We start from the raw sequence: 26269 nt of genomic DNA on the forward strand, positions 1-26269 counted from the left end.
AGCTTATGGCAATCAGTGAATCTGTTCTGAAATTCTACCTGCAACAGCTTCAGTCCTTTGATATGTCTTTCAACATTGAATTGTAAACTCCCATCCTTCTCAAATTTTAGTCCATTGACTAACTTGCTTCACAAAAATGTTTAATTTTGCTTCAAAAGCTTTCAATTCAGTATACATGTCACATACAAGCTTTCTTGCTTCCTGCAACCATAGATTTAATGTGTTCAGCTGCTCTGTGATAACCATTAAGAAAGCCAAATCAAAAATCCATTCAGGGTCACAAAGTTCTTCTTGACCTTTTCCTTTCTCTTTAAGAAAGACATCAATTTAATGAAGACAGAAAAAACATTTGAGGACTTTGCCTTTGCTAAGTCACCTGACTTCTGCATGGTACAATACATCCCCATATTCTGCATCTATCTCCGAGAGAAAATTTTGAAACTGACTATGAGCAAGGTACATGATGCAATGAAATTGCATGGGTGTACCATTTAATTTCAATATCTCTTCATTGAATTTTGCAACTAAACCAGTTTTACTTCCCACCATATATCTTGCACCATCAGTTGTGATGCTTTTCAATTTATCCCAATTCAGGCCAAGATATTCTACCGATTTACACACCTTCAAAAATATTTTTTCTGCAGTCTTTCAAACTCTGCAGTGCATACAACTCTTCTGTAATTCTGAAATTGTTCTCATCTAATGCCAAAGGGGGAAAAATACTTTTTGCCTTGATAACTTGTGATATATGAAGCTCTTCTAGTTCTTTAACAAGCTTGGTGATTATAGATGCAGATAAACTGACACAACAAACAAAAGATATCTTCTCAGGGCACATTTTCTCCACTACTTTAACCATGTACTTAAAAAAAGAAATTCACCATCAAATGGTCTACCATTCTCAGCAATACATTTAGCAACATGATAGCTGGCCCTCACAGTAGACAGGTTCACTCTAACATGCATTCTAAAATTGTTTGCTGAAAAAACATTGATCTTTAAAGACACCATGGTCATCTGCAATTTTTTCATTTCTTTGAAACAGAACTTCCTTTTGCTGACATCTTACAGGGTTTTTAGCAGAGCAGCAGTTGCAGAGTTTCAATGTTCAATATTAGTGTAATTTTAGGGCCCTAACTCCTCCCTTTCCCATTAAATCCACTCAAATGAGGGCTCCACGGACCGGTACCAGCCCGGGGGTTGGGGAACACTGCACTACAGTTCTCAGAAGCACTGAACTATATACACAGGCTAGGAACAATTTTTTAAAAATGGATTGTGAATCTGGTCTACCAGATGGTAGAGTTGGAATCCTACGTACATTGAATACTATGAGATTTATTTCTTAATAAACATAATCCCTTGAAGTATAAATATACACCTTCCTAATACATTTTAATTTTAATACGTTAAAAATTGGGGGCCCTCCAAAAAAGGACAAGTAGACAGAAATATTAAATGAGGGCAGCCTTCCATCTGGAACAGAGTATATGCTATTCAGTTGGCTTCAAATTATGTGCAGGGCGCACAGGCCAGCCAAGCCTTATTCATGAGAAGTAAAAAGGCAGCCAGAGGGAGGGGAACTTGGCTGGAGGAAGATGTGAGAAGGGGAATGCCATAAGCTTCCCTGCTAAGAGAGTACTTTAGGGGCCACTCACTGGCTCCTGTAGTCACAGATGTATAAGAACACTCCTAGCTTTGGTGAGAAAGGGAGCAGAGGCAGAAGCAAGCAAGGCTACAAGTCACAGCAACCAGTTCTTGTTGTGGAAAGAAGAATACTTTTGCTTGCAGCGGCAACCTTACCAGTAACTTTGGAAGCCACTTGCTGTGATGGGTGGAGCCTCTAGAAATGTTCAGTATGCAAAACACTTTGTATCCTTTTTTTGCAAAAGCAGACCTGACATCTCCTGAACCCATTCACACAGCGATTTTCTCTTCCTTATGGTAATTCATGGAGAAGGGGGAGTTAAAAAGCTGAGTGGTATGGGTGCCTGAGCTTTGCTGGCTATTAAAGCACCTAGAATGGCCAAAATGCTATTATGGAAGATAAGGACAAGAGGGGACTGACAGAAGGAACCACGGAGACCAAAACATACAATGCTGCTATTGTCTTTTTTGCAAGAAATGGACAAGATGAACAACAGTAGATAGTGCCTCTTGAGGCAGGAAGAACAGTATGGGTCTGAGGGAAATTGCCCTGAGGGTGATAGCAGCAGACAAGCAGGTTGGAAGGCCGGACAGAAAAAGGTTGGGGAACACATGTGGCCTGCGGGCCTCAGGTTGGGGACCTCTGGACTACGGAGTTATCTTTGGGTCCTTTTTCTACCTGCCCTGGTTTCCAGGGCAAAAGGAGGGCAGGAGAAAGAGGCATATCTACAGCTGAATAGCAAAAACACCTTAGAGCCAATCATTGCACTGCTTTCGCAAATGTTTGCAGTTTGCAAGGTTGTGGCTTCAAATGTGAATTTCATCAATAACTAACTTGTTTTCCCCAACTATTTATCATGGAACAAGAGGGAGAGGGAAGAATCTGGCAAACAGGATTTCAGGTTAGAGGGAATCCTGCTCTTTAGCTAATCATAGTAGCTTTTTTTTTATTCTTCTGTGCATGGGCAAGGTACAGGAAATTTAGGATTTCTTGGGCAACAGAATAAATGCCATTCCTGTAGAGGGGAATATGGAAAAATACATGTATTCTAAATATTCAAGATACCAGAAAAGAACTAAAAATAATATTTTACAAGTCAAATCATGGAGTTGGAACAGGCCATACAGGGCATCTAGTCCAATCCCCTGGTCAATGCAGGATCAGCATAAAGCATCCAGGACAGGTATCTGTCCAGCTGCTGCTTGAAAACTGCCTGTGAAGGGTAGCTCATCACTTCCTTAGGAAGTTGATTCCACTGCTGAACTATTCTGACTGTGAAATCTTTTTTCCTAATATCTAGCTGATATCATTCTACACATAGCTTAAACCCATTACTGTGGGTCCTATCCTCTGCTGCCAACAGGAAACTTTCCCTGCCCTCCCTGGTAATCATACCACACTCATTTGTCATTGTAACTATTCAGGATACATAGCAAACAACTTTCTACATTTTGAGATTTTTAAATTAAAAGTAAAGTACAGGAATAGAAAAATATAAAAAATATTGTACTTAAATGATTAGATAAAAACAAATGGGGACCAACAATAATGTGTTGTGGCATCCTTCCTCATATTGCTGCCAATTCCCCATGCATGACTGTCTCATTATAGCTCAGTGGGGGAGAGGGGAGGGAAATTTCATATTCCCCCCTTTTTTCATTTCTTTAAAACAGAACTTCCTTTTGCTGACATCTTACAGGGTTTTTAGTAGAGCAGCAGTTGCAGAGTTTCAATGGTCCAAGCCCCACCAGCTATCACTGAGCTGAACATCCCCTGCCACCACTGTCACCACTGTCAGGCATGAAGTGGCAGCCAGTGTCCTTTGCCGCCACTGTCGGGCCCCTCTTTTACCACAGTCGGGCCAAAGCAGCAAGTGGCTGTTGTCATGCTTTGACACCAAGGCTGGTACCAGACCGACTGCTAATGCTGCCAGGTTGGGCTGGAGTAACTGCATTCTGTTCCGATAACAGCATATCTGCACATGTGGTGACAATGCAAATGTATGAGGGGGGATTTAGTCCCCCTATATATTTTAATTTTGATTTCAGATTTTTCTGCTTTCCCTATGCTTGAAGAAAAATCTGTTGCACTTTACTGTGGCCCTGATCCACCAATTTAGGTATCTGCAGATGGGGGGCGGGAACACATCACTATTAATATATAGGTTCATTAAGAACTTGAATGTTAATTAGACTTTTATAAGTGTACAAGGAAACATCTATTTAGGGGTATTTTTGAGATATTGAAAAAGCTACAAATTAATAAAATCATAACACCTACAGCTCTTTTTTAGATTAAACATGACCAAACAAACAGTTTACTTGTAGCCATTTAGACCAATACAATAAATGCAGTGGTACCATAGTAAAAGATAAATAAAAGATAAAAGATAAAATGTTACTATATTAATTAGTAGAGTGAATTTAAAACTAAGAACCATAAAATCATAAGCAGACAAATATTTATATAGAATTTATAAAACAGTTATTAAAATGCACAAAGATTTATTGCCCCATGACATTTTGCACATCTTATTTATTTGTTTATTATATTATATTTATATCCCGTCCTCCCCTGAGGCTCAGGGTGGTTTACATAAAACAGGGAACAATACAGATAACTCAATAGTTGTAAACAATACATACCGCCCAGAGCTGCAAAGAAATGGGCGGTATAGAAATCTAAATAAATAAATAATAAAAATTGATAACCTTAAGCCAGATCTGGAATTCAACAGCAGTAATGGTAGCAGTACAGAAATTGACGGTACATAGGGTGATTAGGGATTCTCATCCCTTTTAGACCACTGAATTGAATACAGAGAACTATGGCCTCAGTTCCACTTGCCCAGTAGAATTCCTACTGCCCTCTTTAAGACCCCTATCAATTTGTAACGGCTAGAAGATCTTTTGGAATTGTATAAGATATAGTACAGGATGTAGTACACCAGAGCTAGCTAGTGTGATCTATGTAACAGTCACCTCTAGACTAGACTTCTGCAACTCGCTCTATGCAGGGCTGCCCTTGAGACTGCTCTAGAAACTCCAACTGGTCCAAAATGCAGCTGCATGAATCCTGACAGGGACTTAACATACAGTACCCATAACACTGGTGATCATTCAGCTATATTGGTTGCAGATTGGAGACTGAATCAGGTTCAAGATACTGGTCTTAATTTTTAAAACCCTAAATAATCTGGAACCAGTGGGACCATCCATTCCCTTATAACCCCCAAGAACACTGGGATCCTTGGGGGAACATCTGCTTGGGGTCCTTGGCCCAAAAAAGGTGACACTGGCCTTGATCAGGGCCAGAGTCTTTTTGGCCCTTGCCCCAGCCTGGTGGAATGAGCTCCTAGAAGAGATCAGGAACCTGAGGGACCTAAATAAGTTCTGCAGGGACTGTAAAATGGAGCTATTCCACTGGGCCTACGGTTGAGGCCAAAAATAACACTCAATGTACCAAGCTAACCACACTGCTGGGGGTGGGAGGGAAGGAGAAAGAAGTGGAAGATCAGTTCCTGCCAAACCTCCCTTGTTCAAGATTTTAGCTTGGGGGGGGAGGAAATGATAGTAAACTGAAAATGATTTTAATATTTTAATCCTTGTATATGTCCTAGGGTTCTTACCACCCTGAACGCTGGAAGGGTGGGATATAAAAAGTTATTATTATTAATAACAACAACAACAACAATAATAATTTATTATACCATGGTACTGCTTCTCTCAATGTGTGTGCAGAACAAAGCAAGAGGGTGGTGCCAAATGCTTCAGAAGGCAGGAAAAAACACTGGCTTTTAAGGAGTTCATCAACCATTAAATCAATGGCTTGAAGACTACTGTTCTAGATCATAGCCTCAGGTATTTCAGGAAAGCTTAAGGGATCATGTTGTATTGGTACAACAAAATTAGTGATTTGCCATTCATCTCCTATGCATATGCATGGGTGCACATCTATCTTCTATTTTTACATAAAATAACTGACTGTCTTTTCAGAAACTGGAGTATAAATAGGTAACATGCTGATACACTTTTGAAATATAAAAAGCAAAGGTTAAAACAAACAGTCATGAATACTACTATAACCAAATTACTTATAAACTGTAAATTAAGAGTTTCAACAGAGAAGCACTTAAAACAGTGCGTAAAATAAACATGCACAAAATAGACCAAAAATAGCTTACCGAAGTCACACAATTTCAAAACATCATTATGACTTATTAAGAGATTTTCTGGCTTGATATCTAAAATAGTAAATGAATATGACAAGGTTAACGACACTAAGAAGTTTAATAGAATTGCAGAGGTTTGTGGTATAATTTTTTTGAAATATTGCAAAGAATATTCTATCAAATTTTACTCTCTGAAATAATATGATCAATATGGAGTTTGAAAATCTACAGCAATATCCAACACAGTCATGCACTTTTAAAATATTATTTCTTTCAGTGGAAGATTTTATATTGCTCCACTGAAATCACTTTGACTCCAAAGCACTACAATTTGATTAGATATGTCCCTAGTTCTCTTTCTTCTAAATATGTATGTAATCATATACTAAGTAATCCCATGGAAGTTTATTTTAATGGAAATAGGAAGGTGGGCTCACACTATTCTGTTAATGAATGTTCTTACTTTTTCCTGGAAAAATGTAAGCTGTTAATCTTTGAATACAATCTAATGCAGATTTTCACAGTGTACAAGTTCTCTTCGATTTTAAGGAAATTTCAATTAGATCTTGTTTAAATTATAGCTACTTTTATTGAAGCTATCCATTAAAATATTTCCACTGAATTATATACTGGAACAAGTAAATACACCATACACCGTAAGTACATACATTCCCTACTAAGGATATATGACAAAGGAAAACATTGTTTAAAATAACCTTTATTTCTCTACAGTATGAACTACCATATGCATGCATCCAGAGCAGCAAGAACATCTCACCTTATTCCTAAAGGTGACTAAAATGTTTTAAATAAAGAAGACTAATGGCATTTTAGTTCTATGAACATACAGGTCCCTCAAAGTCAATATTGTGCACCCAATACTGGCAGGAGCCTTCTATAGTCTCAGTTAAGAGGACTGTCACATCTTGTACTAACTGATGCTTTTATCTGGAGATGATGGGGATTAAATTTAGGACCTTCTGTGTTCCCCTCTAAATATATTTTACAAAAAGACTAAATCTAAAGCATGTATATATTTCTACTAATTGTTCCATATTTAAAAAAAAAAATTCTACTAATTGTTCCATATTGCCTGTTTCTATTTTACTCACCTCTATGAACAATGTCATTTTTATGACACCAATGAATTGCTTTAATTAATTGGTAGATATAACTTTTTACTTTTTCAGGTTGAACTCCATTTGGCATTTCTTCTAGCAATTCAAGCATATTCTACGATTAAAAAAGGAAGAAGACAGTATTAGAAGCTAACAAAGTTATACTTACCTGCAACAATTGTTCATTGAGACTGCACACAAGCAGACCCACCATCATAGAGGTCTATACAGCTAAGAGACTACAGGTGGTGCTGTGTGCTGGAGCCTGAATTTATCACATCCAGGGACCACGTGATCCCATGCCACAGCAAAACATAGTGGTGAACAAACATGTCTGCTGATGATTACACAGAAGTGCAGCAGACATCCATCAATGGCACTCCATTGAGGAAAGTTGCAGATGGAGCTATAATTCTGGTAGAATGGGCATGAATGTTAAGTGGCCATGGTATCCTGGACAAAGTCTGGGAAAAGGCTCTCTTCCCTTTATTAGGAGGAGCAAAACATAAAAATAGTGCCCTGTCCCTACAGAAATTCACAGTCTTTTTCAAGAAAAATAAAATGGTCCTTCTAACATTCAAGGAGTTTGACCTCTGCTCCTTATCAGAATCTGGAGAGGGAAAAATACTGGCAAAATAATATACTGACTAGGAATGTGGACCGAATAAAAAATTGGTACTTTTTAGATTTAGCCCCAATTCCCTAGACCCACCCTCCCGAATCCAGGTTCCAGAAGGATCAGGGAGGACAGTTAGTGCACAGTGGGCCATTATGGATGTGCTAATCATAGGGTTACACAACAAATCTAGTGGGCAGGCAGGGCAAATTTCAGGGCTGGCACCACCCTTCCTGCCCACCCATGGCTATGGCGTGTAGGCACCTGGCAAGATAACCTTCTCCCTTTTCCCATGGCTAACAGCAGTGCTGAATTTGCATTTTGGTGTTGCATTTTGGCTTTAAGTGGACTGAAGAAGAAAGATCTATGGTGGAATTAATCTTGTCTTTTCCCCTAGTTAGCTCATATAGATAGCGTGATCCAAGTTGATTTAGGACAGGTCCTGTTTTTAAAGGATAATCCAAAGTTATCAAAGATTGTATTTAATTGATAAATCAGATCTTAATGTTTCCTGCTCTAGTGTATTTAGACTTTTACTTAACTTGTAGACTTCTACCATGAAATACAGACAATTATTACCCCACTTTCCAGATAACCTTGAGTGATAAGGTATGGGTGCGAAGGTGTGACCTGCATGTGCTCTAGGCTTGCTTCAGTATTTAAGGACTACAGACTGTATCATTATTCAGCACCAGTTACTGGGGAATCAAATACTGGTCAATGCAGCCTTGTAATTTATGCCAGTATTGGGAGATGTTAGATCTATACAGATATTTATACTTTTCATTTTTCACATATATTTGGCTCTACATGTATGAAGTCTGTTGGCACACACAAATAGACATACATTAAAGTCGGTTATCATAAAACAAACTTCTAAACCACAAAATGTAATGTTGTTACAAGAGTGATAGCTGTAGGAGTCTGAGAACACACCTACATTTCAAATTTTTGGGACAGACAAGCCATTAGAATCAAGTACACTAATTATGTAAATTCTGAATATATTTTGTTGTACTATCCAATCTAGTTAATGCAGATATGTAGGATTTTCCCTTTCCCAGTGTTTTCCCCATGATTCATGAGTAAAGAATAGCTGAGATTGCAAAGGGAGAAATTTAAAAAATAACAGAACAGGTATTTAAGAAAAGATGAGGATAGGATGGGAAGGAAGTAACTTAGAAGCTTCAGCCATCTATATTCAGATGCCATGGTGGACACAAATACAGCATGTTCCTCCATGGAACTGTGGAGCCCAGTTTAAAAGTTTCCAGTTTTCAAAATGCTTAAATCAAGTACATAATTTACCATGATAGCTGAATATATGTGCCTGGTAAAACTGGAAATAGTTTCCCATCTACAAAATGCAATTCTAAACTGGAATTAAACCATGATGTAGAATCCTAGTTTGCTGGAGGTGTAGGGGGTGTAAGACTTCACCTTCTCTGGGCTCCTAAATTTGACATTGATTCCTGGGGTGTAGAACCCATTTGGAATAACAGCTGCACAGGCTGATGGACTGCAATGAGGAGGAGGGAGTGAACAGAAAGAAGAGGCAAGCAGACAATTTCAAGAATCTAGTTCTTCCATTTAAAAATTTAGACCATTTTTACATGTTTTATGAGGACAAGTAACCTGTTACATTAAATGAAAGACACCATCTACTTATTTTCAAGCCAAAACAGAAATGAAGATAAGGGGGGGGGGAAGGGAAAGTCTGTCGATTATATTCTGCACTCCTCCCTCCCTCTTCCTATTTTTTGCTCAATATTGAAGAACATGGTAAACAAAAATAACCAAATGCTAAGCAGTATTTCCATTAAAAACGTTTAATAGCATACATAGAGCATCTTCATTTTTATGTTAAACACAAACTCAACTTACTTTTTCCACATATTCAAATACTAAATAGAGTTTTCCTCTTCTTCTAAAAGCTTCTTTTAGCTCCACTATGTTTTCCTGTTTCAAAGTGCGAAGCATTTTAAGCTCCCGCAAAGTGGTTTCTTTGACCTCTTCATTTTCTAAAATGTAGAGAATGGGATGAATGTGACACCCAACGGATATTTTTATATTATTTTTAGCATAGAACATTGTTCAGGCAAAACACTCAAATTTGACGTCAAATAAAATGTTATACAAATCCACTACTCATATAAAAATGTTTATCAATTTAACATGACAACTGTTCTTAAAGAGTTATCAGACTACTTAACACATTATAGCAATATAAAATAGCAAAAGGTATTAATGAAATTTGGCTTTCCTTTCCTGCTTGGCTGTAAAGCTATTGTAGTAGTTATTGCCAATGCCAAAGCAAAGAACTGGTGAAATGAAGGACAAACAACAACCATAACGGTTCCTAATGAATCCTACATAAAATGCCAACTGACTGCACATGTTATGCAAAAATATTGTGTAATATTATGCAATAATACTGCATCAGATTCCATTTAACTGCAACTATATAAAATTATATTTAAAATGTACATGAACAAACTTGCTCACAGCTTACCACTCCTTTCTTGTGCAGACAATCATAGTTAAAATGAAGTCTGTTTATCAAATGTATAAAAATGCAAGTACTCAGTTTAACCAGTTAGTTCCCTCCCACTATGATTATAAATGTATTTATTTAAAATATTTATAATCTTTTAAGAGTGCTGTAATATAATGGGCTCCTTGAACACAGAACATCTTTAAAAGCAGCTTGAAGGAATATACGATCTTCCACCTGCTGCAAAACAGTCTGTCACAACCCCAAAACTTAACCAAGCCAGTATGGGTCAGTTCAGACTTGGGGTCACTGAGTGGGCCTGCATTTTGATCACCTGGGTCGTGATAACCTCCTGGTCTGGCTGGGCCAGCCTTCCCAGCATGTTTCAAAGGTTAGTGGGAGAGTTGTCCTGAGTTCGCACATCCTTGGAAATGGCCAAGCAGTTTAACCTAAGTGATTTGGTATATAAATAACCAGGAAAAATGGAGAGCCTTTGCAGCTTTCAGACTGAGCTCTATTGTAGTAATTTAATAAGTGTCCATGGTATGCTTTACCGAATGTTTCAATATGTTCTGTTTTGGTGTTGTAAGATGAATTGTATTTTTAATTGCATGTTCTTTGGTGATAAACATGTAAATGATGCCTTTGAAGATATGCCTGATAACTGCTTTACATCTTAGAGCAGGGTGTTAGATGTGTGGATTTGAGCTTCAGATATCAAAGAGAAGCTCTACAGAGTAAATGTCCTTGGAATGTAAATGCTGCTCCACTCAGATGCTAAGTGATGTTGCCCATCATGGCCCTTTGAAGAGGCCTGGTGTGAAATTCCAAACAGCCTCAGACTGTAATGTCACCTTTTGTCTGCTCATGAATAGACAGACTCACCGAGACTCAGTAATTTAAGTAATATTGAGAAAATTTCTCCAGGTCTTGCCTGGAGGATCGTGTCTGGATATTTTTGCAAACATGAATCTTACAGCCCTTGGCTAAGAGTTTGCAACTAAGTTTGATGTACAGCTTTGAAAGGTATTTTCTACTGCTAAAGATTTGAATATTTATGCTGTAAAACACCTGTGGGATTAGTCCCCTTGCTTTTTGAAACACAGTTCTGGGAAGAAGGCCATAATTCTCAGTCTGTTTAGCTTTGGGAATCACTGTATAACAAAATTATAGATTGCTTCTGGTGAGAACCAAAATGTTTGCACAGATGGTGTGAACCATTTAGCCACACATTAGCCCTGCCCATTTTGTGATGGTGAGGAACGCAGCTACTAGGGTTCTCACACAGGTACATCTTGGAGGGCCCATATCCATCCTGTGCTGAGGCAGCTGCACTGGTTGCCAGTTATGGCCCAGATCAAGTTCAAAGTTTTGGTATTACCTGAGGGACCATTTACCTGCTTATGCCCCCTGTTGAATGCTTCGCTCTACTGGTGCTAACTTACTTGAAATCTCTGGCCTGAGGCAAGTCTACCTGGCCCTGACCTAGTGAAATAAGCTCCTAGGATTGCTGGGGGCCCTGACAGAACTCTGGCAGTTCTGCATGGCCTACAAGACAGAGCTCTTCCACCAGGGTCTACACTTGAAGGCAGAGCCGTTAAGATCTGGGCTCCCCCATCCTGACAAAGAAAGATCTGGCTACCCCATATTAACCCCCCCCAAAAAAAATCTTTTTGTTCTCCGTGAGCAGGGATGGGGTTGGGGTTTAGTCCGCTGCCAACTTTTTCCAGTTTATTGTTGGAGGTTGTTTTAAGGGGATATTCACTGGATGGGGGAAATGGTAGAAATCACTGTCTCTTGTGTTCACAGATGTTTGAATTGGCTTTACATTAACAGTTCTTATACAAAAAAGTTGAGAAATTACCTTCACTATCTTTAAATTTTTTAATAGCCACAATCTCGTGCGTTTCCTGCAAAATAAAGACAGGTATTTCTTAGAAAAAACAAGGCTACCTGTTACAGTATCATTTCATTTTACAGAAATAATGCAAAATGCAAAATAAAATAAAAGCAAAAGTAGCATAAAATAATTTAAAATATCATACTTGAAACACAATACAAAATAAAAATATAGGTGAAATTATCACAAAATCAAAGTCTTCAAATGGCACCTAGCATCAAAATCCATCTTCATTCATTAATAAATATTAATATTCAGAAATTAGGATCATTAGCAGCCATTTTTGCAGATAAGAAAAAGTGTGCATATGCAATGTTGTAACAGTTACATTATAACAGATCCAACTGTTGTGCTGCAAATACTAAAAAACAATTAAAATCTAGATAGCTATTTCAGTTGCTGTAAAAATAGCTTTCCACCATAATGATGTTCAAACAATTATTGTTGCAGGGAAAAGGTCTCTTTTCCTAATTTCAGTGAGATATTATTTTTAAATACAAAAACGTTTATAAAAATTTGCTTAAATCCTGACCTCCCAAGTTATTTTCAGCTGTCTTTCCAACAGTCACCCACTGGGGAGGTGCAGTTCTGCATGACCACCTTTGGAGATCATACCACTATCATAACATCAAAATGGCAATCCATTTATATCACCACTTTACAGCAGCCACTTAACCTTGTCAGTAATAGATTCTGAATGGTTGGTCCTTTGTGCAATCATGCACATAGAAACTATGCTTGGTACACTAATAAACCGTTAAGTTATTATTTTTTATTTATTGTAGCTGTTCAATGACCACACTGAAAATCAAGATGATTTCTCAAAAGATCTGAGAATAAACATTAAAAACTTTTTTAAATCAATGCCATTCTCTAATTACTTCCTGCAGAAACTGAAATATCAAAATTATATGGAAGTTACATTATCAGAACCAAGCCACAAAGCAATAGTAATTCCCAGATGGCTCTGCCTGTGAATTATTCTTTACATAAACATGGAATTATTCCATAATTACCATAAATGTTAATTGGTTTCAATATGATAGCTTGGCACTTGGTTAAGATGCATGCCATGAAAGCTGGTAGGTTGGCAAGCAGATACTGAATTTTAATGATCATTTTAAAAGCACAAAGTGATTCATACAGTCAGAGCAGCTGTAAGAGATCAAAAAGACATGCTCCATTTTATTGCCACATTTGTGCTGACAAGCCATAGCTTATCTAACGCTTTGGTAGGCAGGGAACCCATCTTACAAGCAGTATAACATGGGGAATGGTTAGGAATCCATGTGCTTTGTGTAAAGAAGACTACTAAAGGCATTCAGGAAAGAATGGCCATATTACAATAATGAGATTAATAGTATTTGCCCAGCTCTCACCATTCATTGTTATCCATTGAACCTTCCTTACTTCCATTTCTGTCTAAATAACAAAAGACTTTACCTGGCCTGGGGCCTGTGTACCTAAGAGACCATCTCTCCACCTAACCCCCCAAATGATCATTACTCTCTGTCACGGCCAACTGGCTAGTGATCCCTGGCCCCAAAGAAGCATGTTGGTCCTCAATGAGGGCCAGAGCTTTTTCTGTCCTGGCCCCCACCTGGTGGAATGAGCTCCCTGAAGAGATCAGGGCCCTGTCCGAACTCCCAAAATTTTGCAGGGCCAGCAAAAGGGAGCTCCACTGACAACAGGTCCCCCCTCAGACATCCTCTCCATGTCCTGAAGCAGTCTGTCCTCTCTAAGGGCCTTAGCTAAGTTCTGTTCCTGTTATATTGTTTAAGATCACTGAAATTGTGTTATTTAGATTATTGTTGTTGTATTTGTTTGTTATATATTAATTCGTTCCATGTACCCCCCCATGTTGTACGTAAACCGCCCTGAGCCATATGGAAAGGTGGAATGAATGAATGAATGAATTAATGAATACATTTATTTCTATCAAATTCCATCTCTCATCTTAATATATATAGATATTCCCCTTCTATTGGCCTTTACAAAAGCCACAATAAATTTATTTTTATAGTCATGATTTCTATCAAAGATTCTGATTTCTGCAGTTATCTGGGATTCTTTTATATCACTTGTATGCATTTTTAACTAAATGTGCAAAATAGTGATAACACTCAGCAGACTCATAATTAAAAGCAACCAGCAGCAGCTGCTACATTGCTGATGGAATGCCTAAATTTAACACACTCCTACATTATCAGCAACTTGTATTAACTGGATTCAAGTGAGTAGCCATGTTGGTCTGAATTAGCACAACAAAATCAGTGGGAACATATTATATTTTATATAAATATAAAATTAACTTTTGCTTTATATTTCCACTGTGGGAATATATTATATTTTAAATTTTATATAAATATAAAATTAACTTTTGCTTTGTATTTCCACTGTCATGATGGAAGTTCATACTCTGAGGAAGAGTGCTTGCACTCGAAAGCTTATGCCTTGAATAAATCTCTGTTGGTCTTAAAGGTGCCACTGGACTCTGATTTTGATGTATTAACTAGTTCATATAAAAGAAATATGTATACATTCTGTTCAAAAGAATTGGTTGCAATAAATGGTATGGTCATATATTTCTTTATCAATACAAAACAGTACCAAGGAATCTTCAAAAACTTATATATATTAAAAATTAATCTGAGAAAATGGCTTTAAGTTCCAAGAACACTTTTTGAAGCAGAATGCCTATACAGTGTTGCTGGACAAATTGATGGAACAGCCCAATACTACTGAATAAGCCTCTTTAGCACATTAATGTTTTCTGTCCAATCACACTGGGGGAAAATGGATGGATGTCTATACTCAATAATTTCAATTAATTATAACTAGAAACCCATCTTACTCCAACATCACATGTAATGTGCATAATTTCCTATAAACAAATGGACAAGTTTGTTCTTTATTTGCTATCTTATTGCAACATTAGAAACAAATATAAAACACTTTATAAGTAGTTCGCAGGAATTTAGTAAGCCAATATTTATTTCTGAGACTGGAGTGACTGAATGGAAAAAGTGTCACCACCCATGGCCCCCTGAAAGGAGGGAGAAAGAAACAGGCCGCCCCCCACACCTTGCTCAGTTGAACAGCTCTTGTAGCTGTGCTTGGCTAGGCAAATTCATCTGAATGCTGTGCCCTATCAAAAACTATCAGTAAAAGAGATGAAGAAATGGCCAAAAAAAAAAAATCAAGAAATAAAGTAGCATAGTCTAAACTAAATGTTTGTTTTCAGCAATCCTAATCTCAATTAAAGATCTTTAAAAAATACTGGAACTTGAAATCAATGAGGCTGCCTTCCAAATAGCATCTACTTAGGAACTTATTACAAACTAGCAAGAAAGTCCATTGCAACCAGGAATGCAATCGGTGCTAGGACACAGGGGACACCGGCAGGCGCAGCTCTCTCTCTCTCTCTCTCTCTCTCTCTCTCTCTCTCTCTCTCCCCCTCTCCATCTCTCCCTCTCTCAGCATGAGCCATAGCAGGTAATCAGGGGTCATTTTCGGTTTGGCAGGGCTCTCTGTGTCTCTCTGTGTCTCTCTCAGATGTCTGAGAGCAATGTGGCTAGCGTCCAGGGAAGCTTGGTCACACCGATTGGCCCTATTCCATCTTGGACAGCCAGGACACTCTCCACCCTCAGGGCTGTTTCACAAATATTAAGAGGAACAATGGATAAGGATATACTGAAGAGCACCATTCTTTATTTTGTCTAGGTTTCTGTTGCCTTCTGTTGCTATTTGCCTTTGAACTAGATTTTGAAATGGGCAACATTGCACAGAACCTTTGTTTTGGCAGAGAACATGCAGAACATAAAATAGTGTCTTCCAAATATGACAGGTTTATATGCAGGATACCATTATTCAAGACATTGCAAACAATCCAGCAGCATATTTCTGATTCATCTGAATGCTAGACAGTATAAAGACCTGAAATATTGTCCATGCAATTTATATTACAAGCATCAGATACGTGTTGTGCATTCTCTTTCATTGTTAGTGAGACAGTAAAATATATACTAATACATTTCATACACACTTTTTAATAAAGAGTTATAATAAATGAATGAAAAGTCAACTTGACCGCAGAAAACTCTTTTGGGACCAACAATGGCTTTCCTCCTTGTACTGGGGATTCCCTTTCCTCTCTCCGCTCTTTCCCTTCCCAAGAAAGTTTAAGGTTCAAAATCTGATGCTTACTGAATTATTTGTGGGACATTATTAGAGGGGACCAGTCCTAGAGGAGATCAGCCCTGACTGCTCCTTAGAAAGCCAGATCCTGAAGATGAAACATAAATACTTTGACCACCTCATGAGAAGGAAGGACTCCCTGGAGAAGAGCCTAATGCTGGGTGTGATTGAGGGCAAAAGAAGAAGGGGATGACAGAGAATGAGGTGGCTGGATGGAGTCACTGAAGCAGTCGGTCCGAGCTTAAATGGACTCTGGGAAATGGTAGAGGACAGGAAGGCCTGGAGGATCATAGTCCATGGGGTCGCGACGGGACACAACGTTGCAACAAATAACAACAAGAGGGGACCACCATCTACAATTAAAATTTCTACAAAGAGGTCAACTCAGAGCTTGCAAATGGATTCTCATATTGTTGATAGTTAAATGTATTTTTTTAAAGCAACCTGGTCCCCAAATCAATCCTTTAAACATTTTGCTCACCTTGTGTCTGCACTTAAGTACAACTCCATAGGCTCCTAGACCATTACCACAAAAGAAGAGAAAAGGAAAAACAGATTTAATAAACATTAGCCAGCAGACTTTAGGAAAACAATTTCAGTTTTAAAGGTGCATTCAAGGAATGTAGTAGATCTTGTTTTCTTATGTCTGTATTATATCTCAAGCATAATACTGGCAATAATAAGAGCTCCTAGACTTTTGAAGTACTTTGTAGTTCTTTCCTTTATGAAATTATACTAAACAATGTGAAAGTGTCTGTGTTGTAAAACACAATAAACTCCTATCAGGGATTTATACATGCACACAAAACATAATTTTGGCTTTAAATGTTGTAATAGTTTACAATAATCTTTCTTATCAGCAGAATTCTGAAAACAGTTGTTGAAGGTTGTAGGATAAAACTGTGGAGATGTGACCTAAGAAGAAATACGAAGAAAAGTTGATCACTATCCAAAGAAGTCCCAAGGGGCCTTTCCTTCCTCTCCCCATAACAGACACCCTGTGATGTAGGTGAGGCTGAGATAGCTCTGACAGAACTGCTCTATGGGGACAGTTCTACCAGGAATGTGGCTGGTCCAAGGTCACCCATATGGCCACATGTGGAGGAGTGGGGAATCAAACCTGGCTCTCCAGGTCAGAAGCCACCATTCTTAACCACTACACCAAGCTATAGTAGAGTGTGGTAAACAATTAGAATTTATTCTGGGAGAGAGGGGAGGAATTTCTGCAACTTGCTCTACACTTGAGGAATACACTTGAGACTGCTCCAAAACTCCAACTGGTCCAAAATACAGTGGTTCAAGTCCAGACAAGGACTCAGTGGAGGGCACATAATGTCAGTGTTCTCCCAGCTGAATTGACTCCAGATTGGAGACTGAATCAAGTTCAAGGTTATGGTTTTAACCTTTAAAGTCCAAAAGAGTCTGGGGCCCGCTTTTCCCTTATATTTCCCCAAGAGCACTAAGATCTGCAGAACGATATCTACTCAGGATCCCCTGCCCAAAGGAGGCGAAATTTGCCTTGACCAGGGTCAGGGCCTTTTCAGCCCCCACCCCAGGCTGCACATAGCCTTAAAGGTCAAAACCAGAACCTTGAACTTGATCTGTAAGCAAACCAGTAAACAGTAACCAGTAATTAATAGTTTTAGCTTGTATATGATGCTTTATGAAATGTGTCACCTGCCCTCAGCTACTGAGCACTTCCACTTAAATTGCAGTAATTAACATTATGTAAGCCTATTAAAAACTTAATGTAGTTCCATTTCACTTTAAAAATGGTTCCAAGTTAAAACATTACAATACAGAATATACCCACTTCCAGAAATCTTAACTATGGATGTATATTAACACATGCTTTATATGCACTGGTCACTCTTCACAAAGCAAACAAACAAACCCTGCACTGTGACTGTGTTTCAGCAGTTTACAGATTTTGACTACCTTTGGCAATGCACCAACTTTTATTCTTGATTCTGCTCCTTCCCAGAGGACCTCGTCTGTAATGTCATACCTGAGCTCCAGAGGTTAAAGCTCAGCACAGCTGCAAGGGCAAGTCACTGCCCTTCTCCCTGGTTCTAAGTGAGTCAGGTGGCATGTTGGTGAGTACAAGGTGGATTACTGAACTTTAGAGATGTTGAACACAGAACCTAAAACAAGGGGTGCTAAAATTAATGGAGACAGTGGCTTCCTAAACCACTTCTATAATGTACATGGAAATCCAGTGTTCAAAATGTAAACCATTTCATTATTCAGGCGTTCACTACTGAAGATAATCAGCTTCTGACACAAAAGTTGGAGACTAACATGATGGACTTGTGTGTGTGTGTGTGTGTGTGTATGTATGTATGTGGAGAGAGAAAGAGTTGTCTCGTTATAGCCTCTGACAAACATGCAGTATTTGTACATCTTCGAAAATTGTTCCATCATCCCACCTCATCTCTCTGAATAACTGTTGCTTCTGTTAGTCATCAACACAGCAGTTGATCTAAAATATAGTTATCCAAGACAGTAATTTCCGTCCTAGGTATACCGGCCTCTCTGAATGCACTGAGTCCCTATTTAAAATGTATTTAAGGGTAAATGCTTACCTTCACCTACAACCCCAAGGATCTCAAATTTATTCATCACATTACCAATGTTAGGAATCTTCATGAAGACAAATTCCTCATGGGATAACAGTGGCACAACATGGCACTTCAGAGAAAATCTGAAGTCTTTGCAGTAGATGGAAGACCAATGTTTCTATACTAATTAATTATACGATTTCATGTTCCCATATTAACTTCCGGTTAGTAAAAGATCCCTGTGAAGAAAGAAATGGTAACATTAGATTCAGTTAACCTTGCCTTACAATATTTTTTAAAATTAAAAGATAAACTATAGCATATTAAACACATATGAATTTTATTTTCATACTTTATTAACTTTCTATTTACTTATAGAGAAAATTGTTTGAGATGACTTATATGAAGGTGTCAAATCCACAAGCTCCAGTTTTTATATTAAGACAGAATTTACATACAGTGAATAAAAAGCAGCACCGTGTTCTCTGCATCCTTAGGAATGAAAACAGGATTGTACTTATGTGTAAGAGTTGTTCATCAAGTATTCTTCTGTGCAGCCACACATGAGGACCACACTAGAACAGACCAGTAGCAGAAATCAGTTCCAAAGCTTTCCAGTTCTCTCTAGAACATTTAGAGCACAAACACCCTCCAACTTGAGCTGGAACTGGTACTAAGTGGTACAAACTGGTACTGAGTGGAGGTGGAGACAATAATCCTTCCTTGAGTCTTTCCTTTGCCCCCACAGAGAAGGACCCACTGAGCAGAGGTTACCACAGCAGGGTAAACAGGGAGGAATATGTTGCCTGCACAGAAGACGACTTGATGAATAAATGCTACAAGTTATGTGCAAACCTATTTTCATCTTCATGGTTTCTGCACAGCAACTCTAGGGAGAATAGCAAGCTCACTACACCTGTCCTTAAGTTCATGTCAACATCATAGTGTTTGATGAACATCGACAGAAAAGACTAGCCTGCTGCTTTGCATAATCTGTCCAAGAGAACACTGCCCCAAAATGCTGCAGAAGACTGAAACCTTGCTAAGTGAACTTTTAAAGGGAAAAGGCAGTCCACTTTAGAGACAGAGTAAGATATTACTCTGACTAACCAATGTCAGATAGTTTGTGCAGAGGCTGCATGTCCTTTGTGGGGACCAGCAAAGCATATCAATAAATTGTTATCCTTTCAAAAGGATGCTGTAAAATCTAAAGGAAAAAGTAATGCTCTTTATACATCCAAACTGTGTAGTATCCATTCCCTATCTGAAGGAGGAGAGGAGGGAAAAACACCAGCAGGATTATGTTGTGGGAAATATGAAAGGTAGGCAGCAATTTAGGGATCAACCGGGTAGCCATGTTGGTCTGAAGCAACAGAATCAAGTTTAAGTCCCGTGGCACCTTTAAGACCAACAAAGTTTTATTCAATATATAGGTTTTGTGAACATGCATACCTCATCAGACACAGTGAAAAAGAATATCTTCAACCATTACTTATAGGTAGAGAATGGGTGGGGGAGTTTAATTGCCAGGAAGAGCTAGCTAAAAGTAATGATGCACAAGAAACTGAGTGGCAATAGCCGAGATTGGATGAAGGCAGTTGTCAAGATCTGTGAATAGTTGTAAATAAGTATACAAATTCAAGCATTAACAAACATATGTGAGAAGAAGTTTGAGTCCAGTGGCAACACAAAGATCAACAAAGTTCAACTCTGGGTACTAGCTGAGAGACTAGGCATGGGCAGATGCACACTACTTCAGTTACACTGGAACAGATTTCCTGAAATGTTACATATAGGCAAGGAAAATTAGTTTCCAAAAGGGGCTAATTAGAGCAAAGATGCATACATAACTGAGCAATAAATACAGATAAGATTGGAATAGCACATTTGGTGAAACATGTAAATAGTAGCAAATTGGCATACAGATGACCAAGTAAACAACCCAAAAGGCCAACAAGTTCAAGTCTTGGGTATAAGTAAGAACTGAGTTATTTAGCACATGTAGTGAGATAAATGGACTCTGGGGAATTGTAGAGGACAGGAAGGCCTGGAGGATCATTGTCCATGGGGTCGCAATGGGTCGGACACGACTTCGCACCTAAGAAGAACAAAGTGAGATAAGAAGCCAATATCCCAAGGCTTGAGGGTTCATATTGTCCTGTGTGTTGTAATAATTTGTAATTCAGCAATCTTCCATTCTAATCTTCAGGCCCTAGTGAAATACAGCAGGAGGTTCTCCATCTCCTCAATAAAGGACCTTAGACAAACTCTTTTTATCTTTGAGCAAGGTGTCAATGTATGTGACATTTTCCCACAAGAATATCTGATAATGTCCCATAATGGCATTAAAATTGTCCATTTTCAGAGTCAAAGCCCTTGAAGTGTAGATTTTACAGCCTAGGTCATTAAGCTTTCTTCCTTATTTGTCAAGTGGAGAAGAACAGTAACCAGAGTGCTGGTTGGTTGGAATGACTTCAGTTATTATGGAGTTAGCATCAGTGAGGTGAGGGTGTCACAATCTTTCTTACAAACCTAGTACACATTTTCTGTCTTTTTGTCCAAAGGCAATATTGATACAGGTTTGGCCTATATACCTTTTGCTACATCAAGGAAGGCTTGCAACATAGGAAAGGCAACAGGTCCAGCATCCAGAGGGTACCTTTAGGATTGGATCGAATGTAGAAGGCTCTGAGCATACAATGTCAAGCTGAAATAACTTTGCCGTGCAAATTTAGATGCTCAAAAACAGACAGAGAACATTGGTCAGAAAGATAAGAGATGGATCGCCTATAGCCTCGCCCATTGATGGATCTGAAGGGGCACTGGAATCAACCAAGGATGGTAACATGTCATCATTAGAGTCAGATGGGTTCAGAGTAAGAATGCGGTTGAAGAAAGTTGAGACTGAAAAAGAAGACTCTGTTCTGGAGCTGATGACAATGGTGCCAGAGGAAGGAAGCTTTGCTAGTAAACTGGTGGTCCGGGTGGGTATTAGAACGATTGTGGAGGAGAAGGGGCCCAAAAATAAATGTCACTCAAAGCTCTTCCAAATCACTTGTCTGGAGGGGTCTTGATAATGCAGCAGATGGCCATGGGGCTGGAGTAGAGGTAGTAACTTCAGTCTTGACAGCAACAGGTGAACTAACAAAGAATGAGAAGTTGTATTTAATGTATATAAAGTATAAGCCTACTTTTTCAGCACATTTTTCATGCTGAAAAAGCCCTCCTAGGCTTATACTCGAGTAAGGGTCCCACTAGCTATTGTGGTAAAATTAGGTGCCTCAGCAAAAATTTGAGTCGGCCTATGCTTGAGTATATACAGGGGTATTTATTTATATTTATTCTTACAGCATGCCCTTCTGTGGAGGTGGTTCTGAGGAACTTTGCGGAACTTACAGCTGCGTTGGAACTGAAAAGAACTCAGTCCTGATGTTGAGTCTGAAGGCACTGAACCCAAAGTGGGAATACAGGCTCTACACTCCAGATCTAACCACTTGCTAGGTGTCTAATCCCTGTTTGGAGTCCCAAAAGCCTTCTCCCATAGAAGTCTTCAGTCTGGAGACTCATTCTTTTGAGCCTTTGGTGTGAAATGCTGGCAACTTCTTGTTTCTAGGATCATAGTTCATGCTGGGCTGAAGTGGGAAACTGCTGTGGAAAGAAAATGGCTGCCGCAGCAAAAGATACAGGATCCTAGCTATTTCCCAAACCAAAATAAAAATTCCCTTGTTTGGGTGGGAGGCAAGGAGAAAGGATGGATCAGAATAGAATGCTAAGGAAGGTAAAGAATAGGGCAGAAAATGTTAGAAATAAGAAAAATGCTCCAAAAATTAGATAAGTACAGTAGAGCTCTCTCCATGCTGATATTTCTGTCTGAGGCAGGAGAAAGACTAGAGAGAAGGTTGAAGGGTGCATGACAGGAATAGGAAGAAGGGAATATCTTTGGGTTTTTAACTCATGCCTCCCTGAAAAGTGGATGAGAAAACCCTATCTCAGATGTCCTCCGATCCAGAGGGAGAACACATAACATTGTTTTCTACCTAGTGCTACTCTTCACTATAAACCACTGGCCATACTGTGCTTTGGTGGCAATCTGCCAAGAAGAGCATGAAGTTGCTTTTAGCAAAAGAAAGTCTGAATCCCCACAGCATACACAAAGTTTTCCACCTCGCCTTGTAATTTGACCAAGCCAGTATCATATTAATACCACAAAACGTCTCCATATCAATTCATCATTTCAGAAAACCTACTATAAAATGTACTTCATGGGTACCTTTTTAAAAATCTGCATGAAAAGCCTACCAAAAGCATGGATTGACAATAGTGCAAAGCAGGGAACACAGCTGCTCATGGGGAACAAGACTTCAGGGTAGAAATGAATATAAATCATTAAATAAGCACATGTCTGTGGATCAATGAATGCTGTTTGCTGGTCTCTGCATCCCAAGACACATGAAGCTGCATCACTATTTTTAGTGTTCCCACATGGTGTTGCAGGGAAAATGAGCTGTAAATCATCCACAAGCTTAAATAGAGCAGGAAAAAGGCAGACAAATCTTTCTGAAACTGTCACTTGAATGTTAAGGAAAATATATTTTTACTTTAGTTTGTGAAAATGAATTTTCTTTTCCTTTAAATTGTCAAAATTTAATCAGAAAAATCATTTCCCTCCTCCATACCACTAACAAGAACTTTTTAAAAATCCATAATCTCCTTGGTTATGATTTTAAAAAAAGAACACAGCCATTAATTTTAGTCTCACAGGCCAAATGCATTCAGATACCTTTAAAAATAATGGCAAATCAGGAACTCATTTTCAATATCACTTTGTGGTCATCAACCTTACAGACGTTAATTTTCAATGCTATACATCACCTTACACCAGTTCAACATGATCAGTAAAACTGAAAATAGCTATACACAGAGAAAAGCATCATAGGATGACGATTCAAGGTGTTAATTTCAACTATATGTTGAGCCTTCGGGGAGGGCAGTATATAAATGTGTATTTATTTAATACATTTAAACTGATATATCTTAAAGACAAAATCATGTTAAAGTGTTATCATGTTAAAGTGTCAAACTATGTTAACAAAGCCTGCAGAAACTACTTTGCCCTCTTTCTCCAATACTTGTTAAATTATACCTCTGCCCAATACAATTCTTCCATGTTATTTGACTAAACCAATTTAATGGAGAGATATTACTTTCTAAGCAGGGACCCTCTACAATTGTCAAAAAAATTAGCAGTCACTGGACATTATTCCTGCATCAATTAATTAATGGACCTCTATTCTGTTAACATCAGGGGAAAAGTTATCATTTCCATAAAGACTGAAATTAAATGAAAAATTACAGTTTATTACAATCACTCTATTTAAAAGTTCAGCATCCATTTATAAATATTTCTGTGAGAGGCTGAAGCAATAAACTTGACAGAAAGGAAGATAGTTCATGCAAGTGAGATGATGCCAACTCAAAATAAGCCCAATTCAGAAAGTTTTTATGGAGTAGTTACTCTCAGACCAATTATGCACGGAGAGGTAACATTGGGCCGGTGCTTGCATGGCAGCAGGACTAATCCCCACTTATGCATGACAACGGTGCTAGCCTGGCCCCCTTGCAGCCCTGGTCCACTTTAGAAAGCAGCCAACTAGTTCCACCATCGAAATGCAGTCCCTGTGGAGACACAAGAATCGCCCGGCACTGCCGCTGCTGTGCATAATCGGTCTCAAGGAAACAAACTCTGAGAGTACCATTTCATAAGGTGTTGTTTGTGAAGAGAGACACCCAAGCAGGTTAAGCTAATCATAGAGAGCCAGTTTGGTGTAGTGGTTAGGAGTGCGGACTTCTAATCTGGCATGCCGGGTTCGATTCTGCGCTCCCCCACATGCAGCCAGCTGGATGACCTTGGGCTCGCCACAGCACTGATAAAACTGTTCTGACCGAGCAGTGATATCAGGGCTCTCTCAGCCTCATCCACCCCACAGGGTGTCTGTTGTGGGGAGAGGAATGGGAAGGCGACTATAAGCTGCTTTGAGCCTCCTTCGGGTAGGGAAAAGCGGCATATAAGAACCAACTCTTCTTCTTCTTCTTCTTCATATTAGTAAAGCTCATATTTTGAGACAGGATTCTGCTGGATTGGTTAAAACTGGCTTGAATCAAGCGTCTTGATGCCAAGCCATGAAAGTTGCACTTAGAATAGCTCCCCCACTTCAAAACAGCCATATAATGGAGATAAGGATTAGTTTTTCCTATAGCACATACAAAACTAAACATGTTTAATATGTTTATAGTACGCCAATTTGTAAAACATGATTAAGACCTCAAGGGAAGCCATGCTGAAAGAAAGATGTAGAAGTGATTTCGATCAAAGAGAGACTTTGTCTCAATCATGGGAGACGCAGTGCCTATGGCCCAAACATTCATACGCACTGCACAGTGCAGTCTATTTACATTATCCAATAAATTCCAAAATCAGTTTTAAATATTTGTATCCTGTTTTCCCACCAAATAGGGTTAGCACAGAGTGCCATTATGTCCCGGAAAAACCTTAAGAGTGTCATCATGTTTAGGAATTGCCAGAATTTTACTGAGGAGTTTCCAGTGATTCCTAGAAATGGCATGCCACTGCCACTTCTTTCTCCCACAAGTTGCTGGAATGCCATCAGGCCTGAATGGAAAGAACTGCTTGAAGAACTCTGCTAATGCAGAAGTTTCTCCCTGGCATTGCTGCATTTCCCAGTCCCTCCTGAAAACCTGTTTCTGAGGGTTGGAGGGTATTCTAGTACAACAGAAAGGTTAGGGAGATATGCAATTCCTCACTGTCAAGAGACAGTGGATCCAAACCATTAATGAGAGAGAAGAATGCCTTCATTATCTTCATTTTTTCTATGTTACATTTGAAAGCAGCTATACCATAAATAAAATATGTCCATCCACTCTGAATATGAAACTCTGTTGGTACAGTGTACCAGTAAAATAGCTACAAAGAGTTGTCTTGCTGCTGTCATTGCTTAACATGGTAAAGAGGGGAGGGATCACTACAAATATTTCCTTGAAAACAAGCAAGTCTTCAGGGGGAATAAGGAGCTGCTCACAGCTGCACCACTGGTATTGGAACTACCTCAGGGAAAGGCTGCTGACTGGATTTAGTAATGATCCCTGCATTCATTGTTCCCTTGCTGCTCTAGACAAGACAGATAAGGAAAGCAATTCTGATTGAGAACAACTGTATCATAAACAGAACCAAGAAAAACAACCCTTCTTGTACATTCAAAGTTGAAAAGGCAAGCCATAAGCAGCTAAAAAAAAAGCCATTCGACAAGCAAGAGTAAAAATACGGGAAAATACAACATAAACGAAATCTATTTAAAAGTAGTTTGCAGCCATATCTGATAGATTTGCAAGTGCAAAGTAGAAACTCTTAACAAAATGGAACAACCAATACAACTAAATTTGTACTGCTACAAATGTAACATCTATGAGCATATGTATTTTAAAATTATTCACATAATGTATGAAATTATACACTTACCAGGTAAAGTAATTTATTAGAACAATT

General features: G+C 38.7%; 1 protein-coding gene across 2 annotated transcripts in view; it reads right to left on the reverse strand.

The window, feature by feature from the left end:
- The window catches only part of CDKL5 (cyclin dependent kinase like 5), a 91080-nt gene that overhangs the window by 33582 nt on the left and 31229 nt on the right, over positions 1 to 26269 (reverse strand). For both annotated transcript variants that reach the window (XM_077343127.1, XM_077343128.1), the window contains exons 2-7: positions 18733 to 18947; positions 16629 to 16663; positions 11915 to 11960; positions 9441 to 9577; positions 6935 to 7055; positions 5835 to 5894 (exon numbers count right to left, since the gene is read on the reverse strand). In XM_077343127.1, coding sequence (XP_077199242.1) covers positions 5835 to 5894; positions 6935 to 7055; positions 9441 to 9577; positions 11915 to 11960; positions 16629 to 16663; positions 18733 to 18796 — 463 coding nt within the window. In that variant the 5' untranslated portion in view covers positions 18797 to 18947. The remainder of the gene's footprint in view (positions 1 to 5834; positions 5895 to 6934; positions 7056 to 9440; positions 9578 to 11914; positions 11961 to 16628; positions 16664 to 18732; positions 18948 to 26269) is intronic.

This window comes from Paroedura picta, chromosome 6, assembly GCF_049243985.1.
Source record: "Paroedura picta isolate Pp20150507F chromosome 6, Ppicta_v3.0, whole genome shotgun sequence".
Lineage (NCBI taxonomy): Eukaryota > Metazoa > Chordata > Lepidosauria > Squamata > Gekkonidae > Paroedura > Paroedura picta.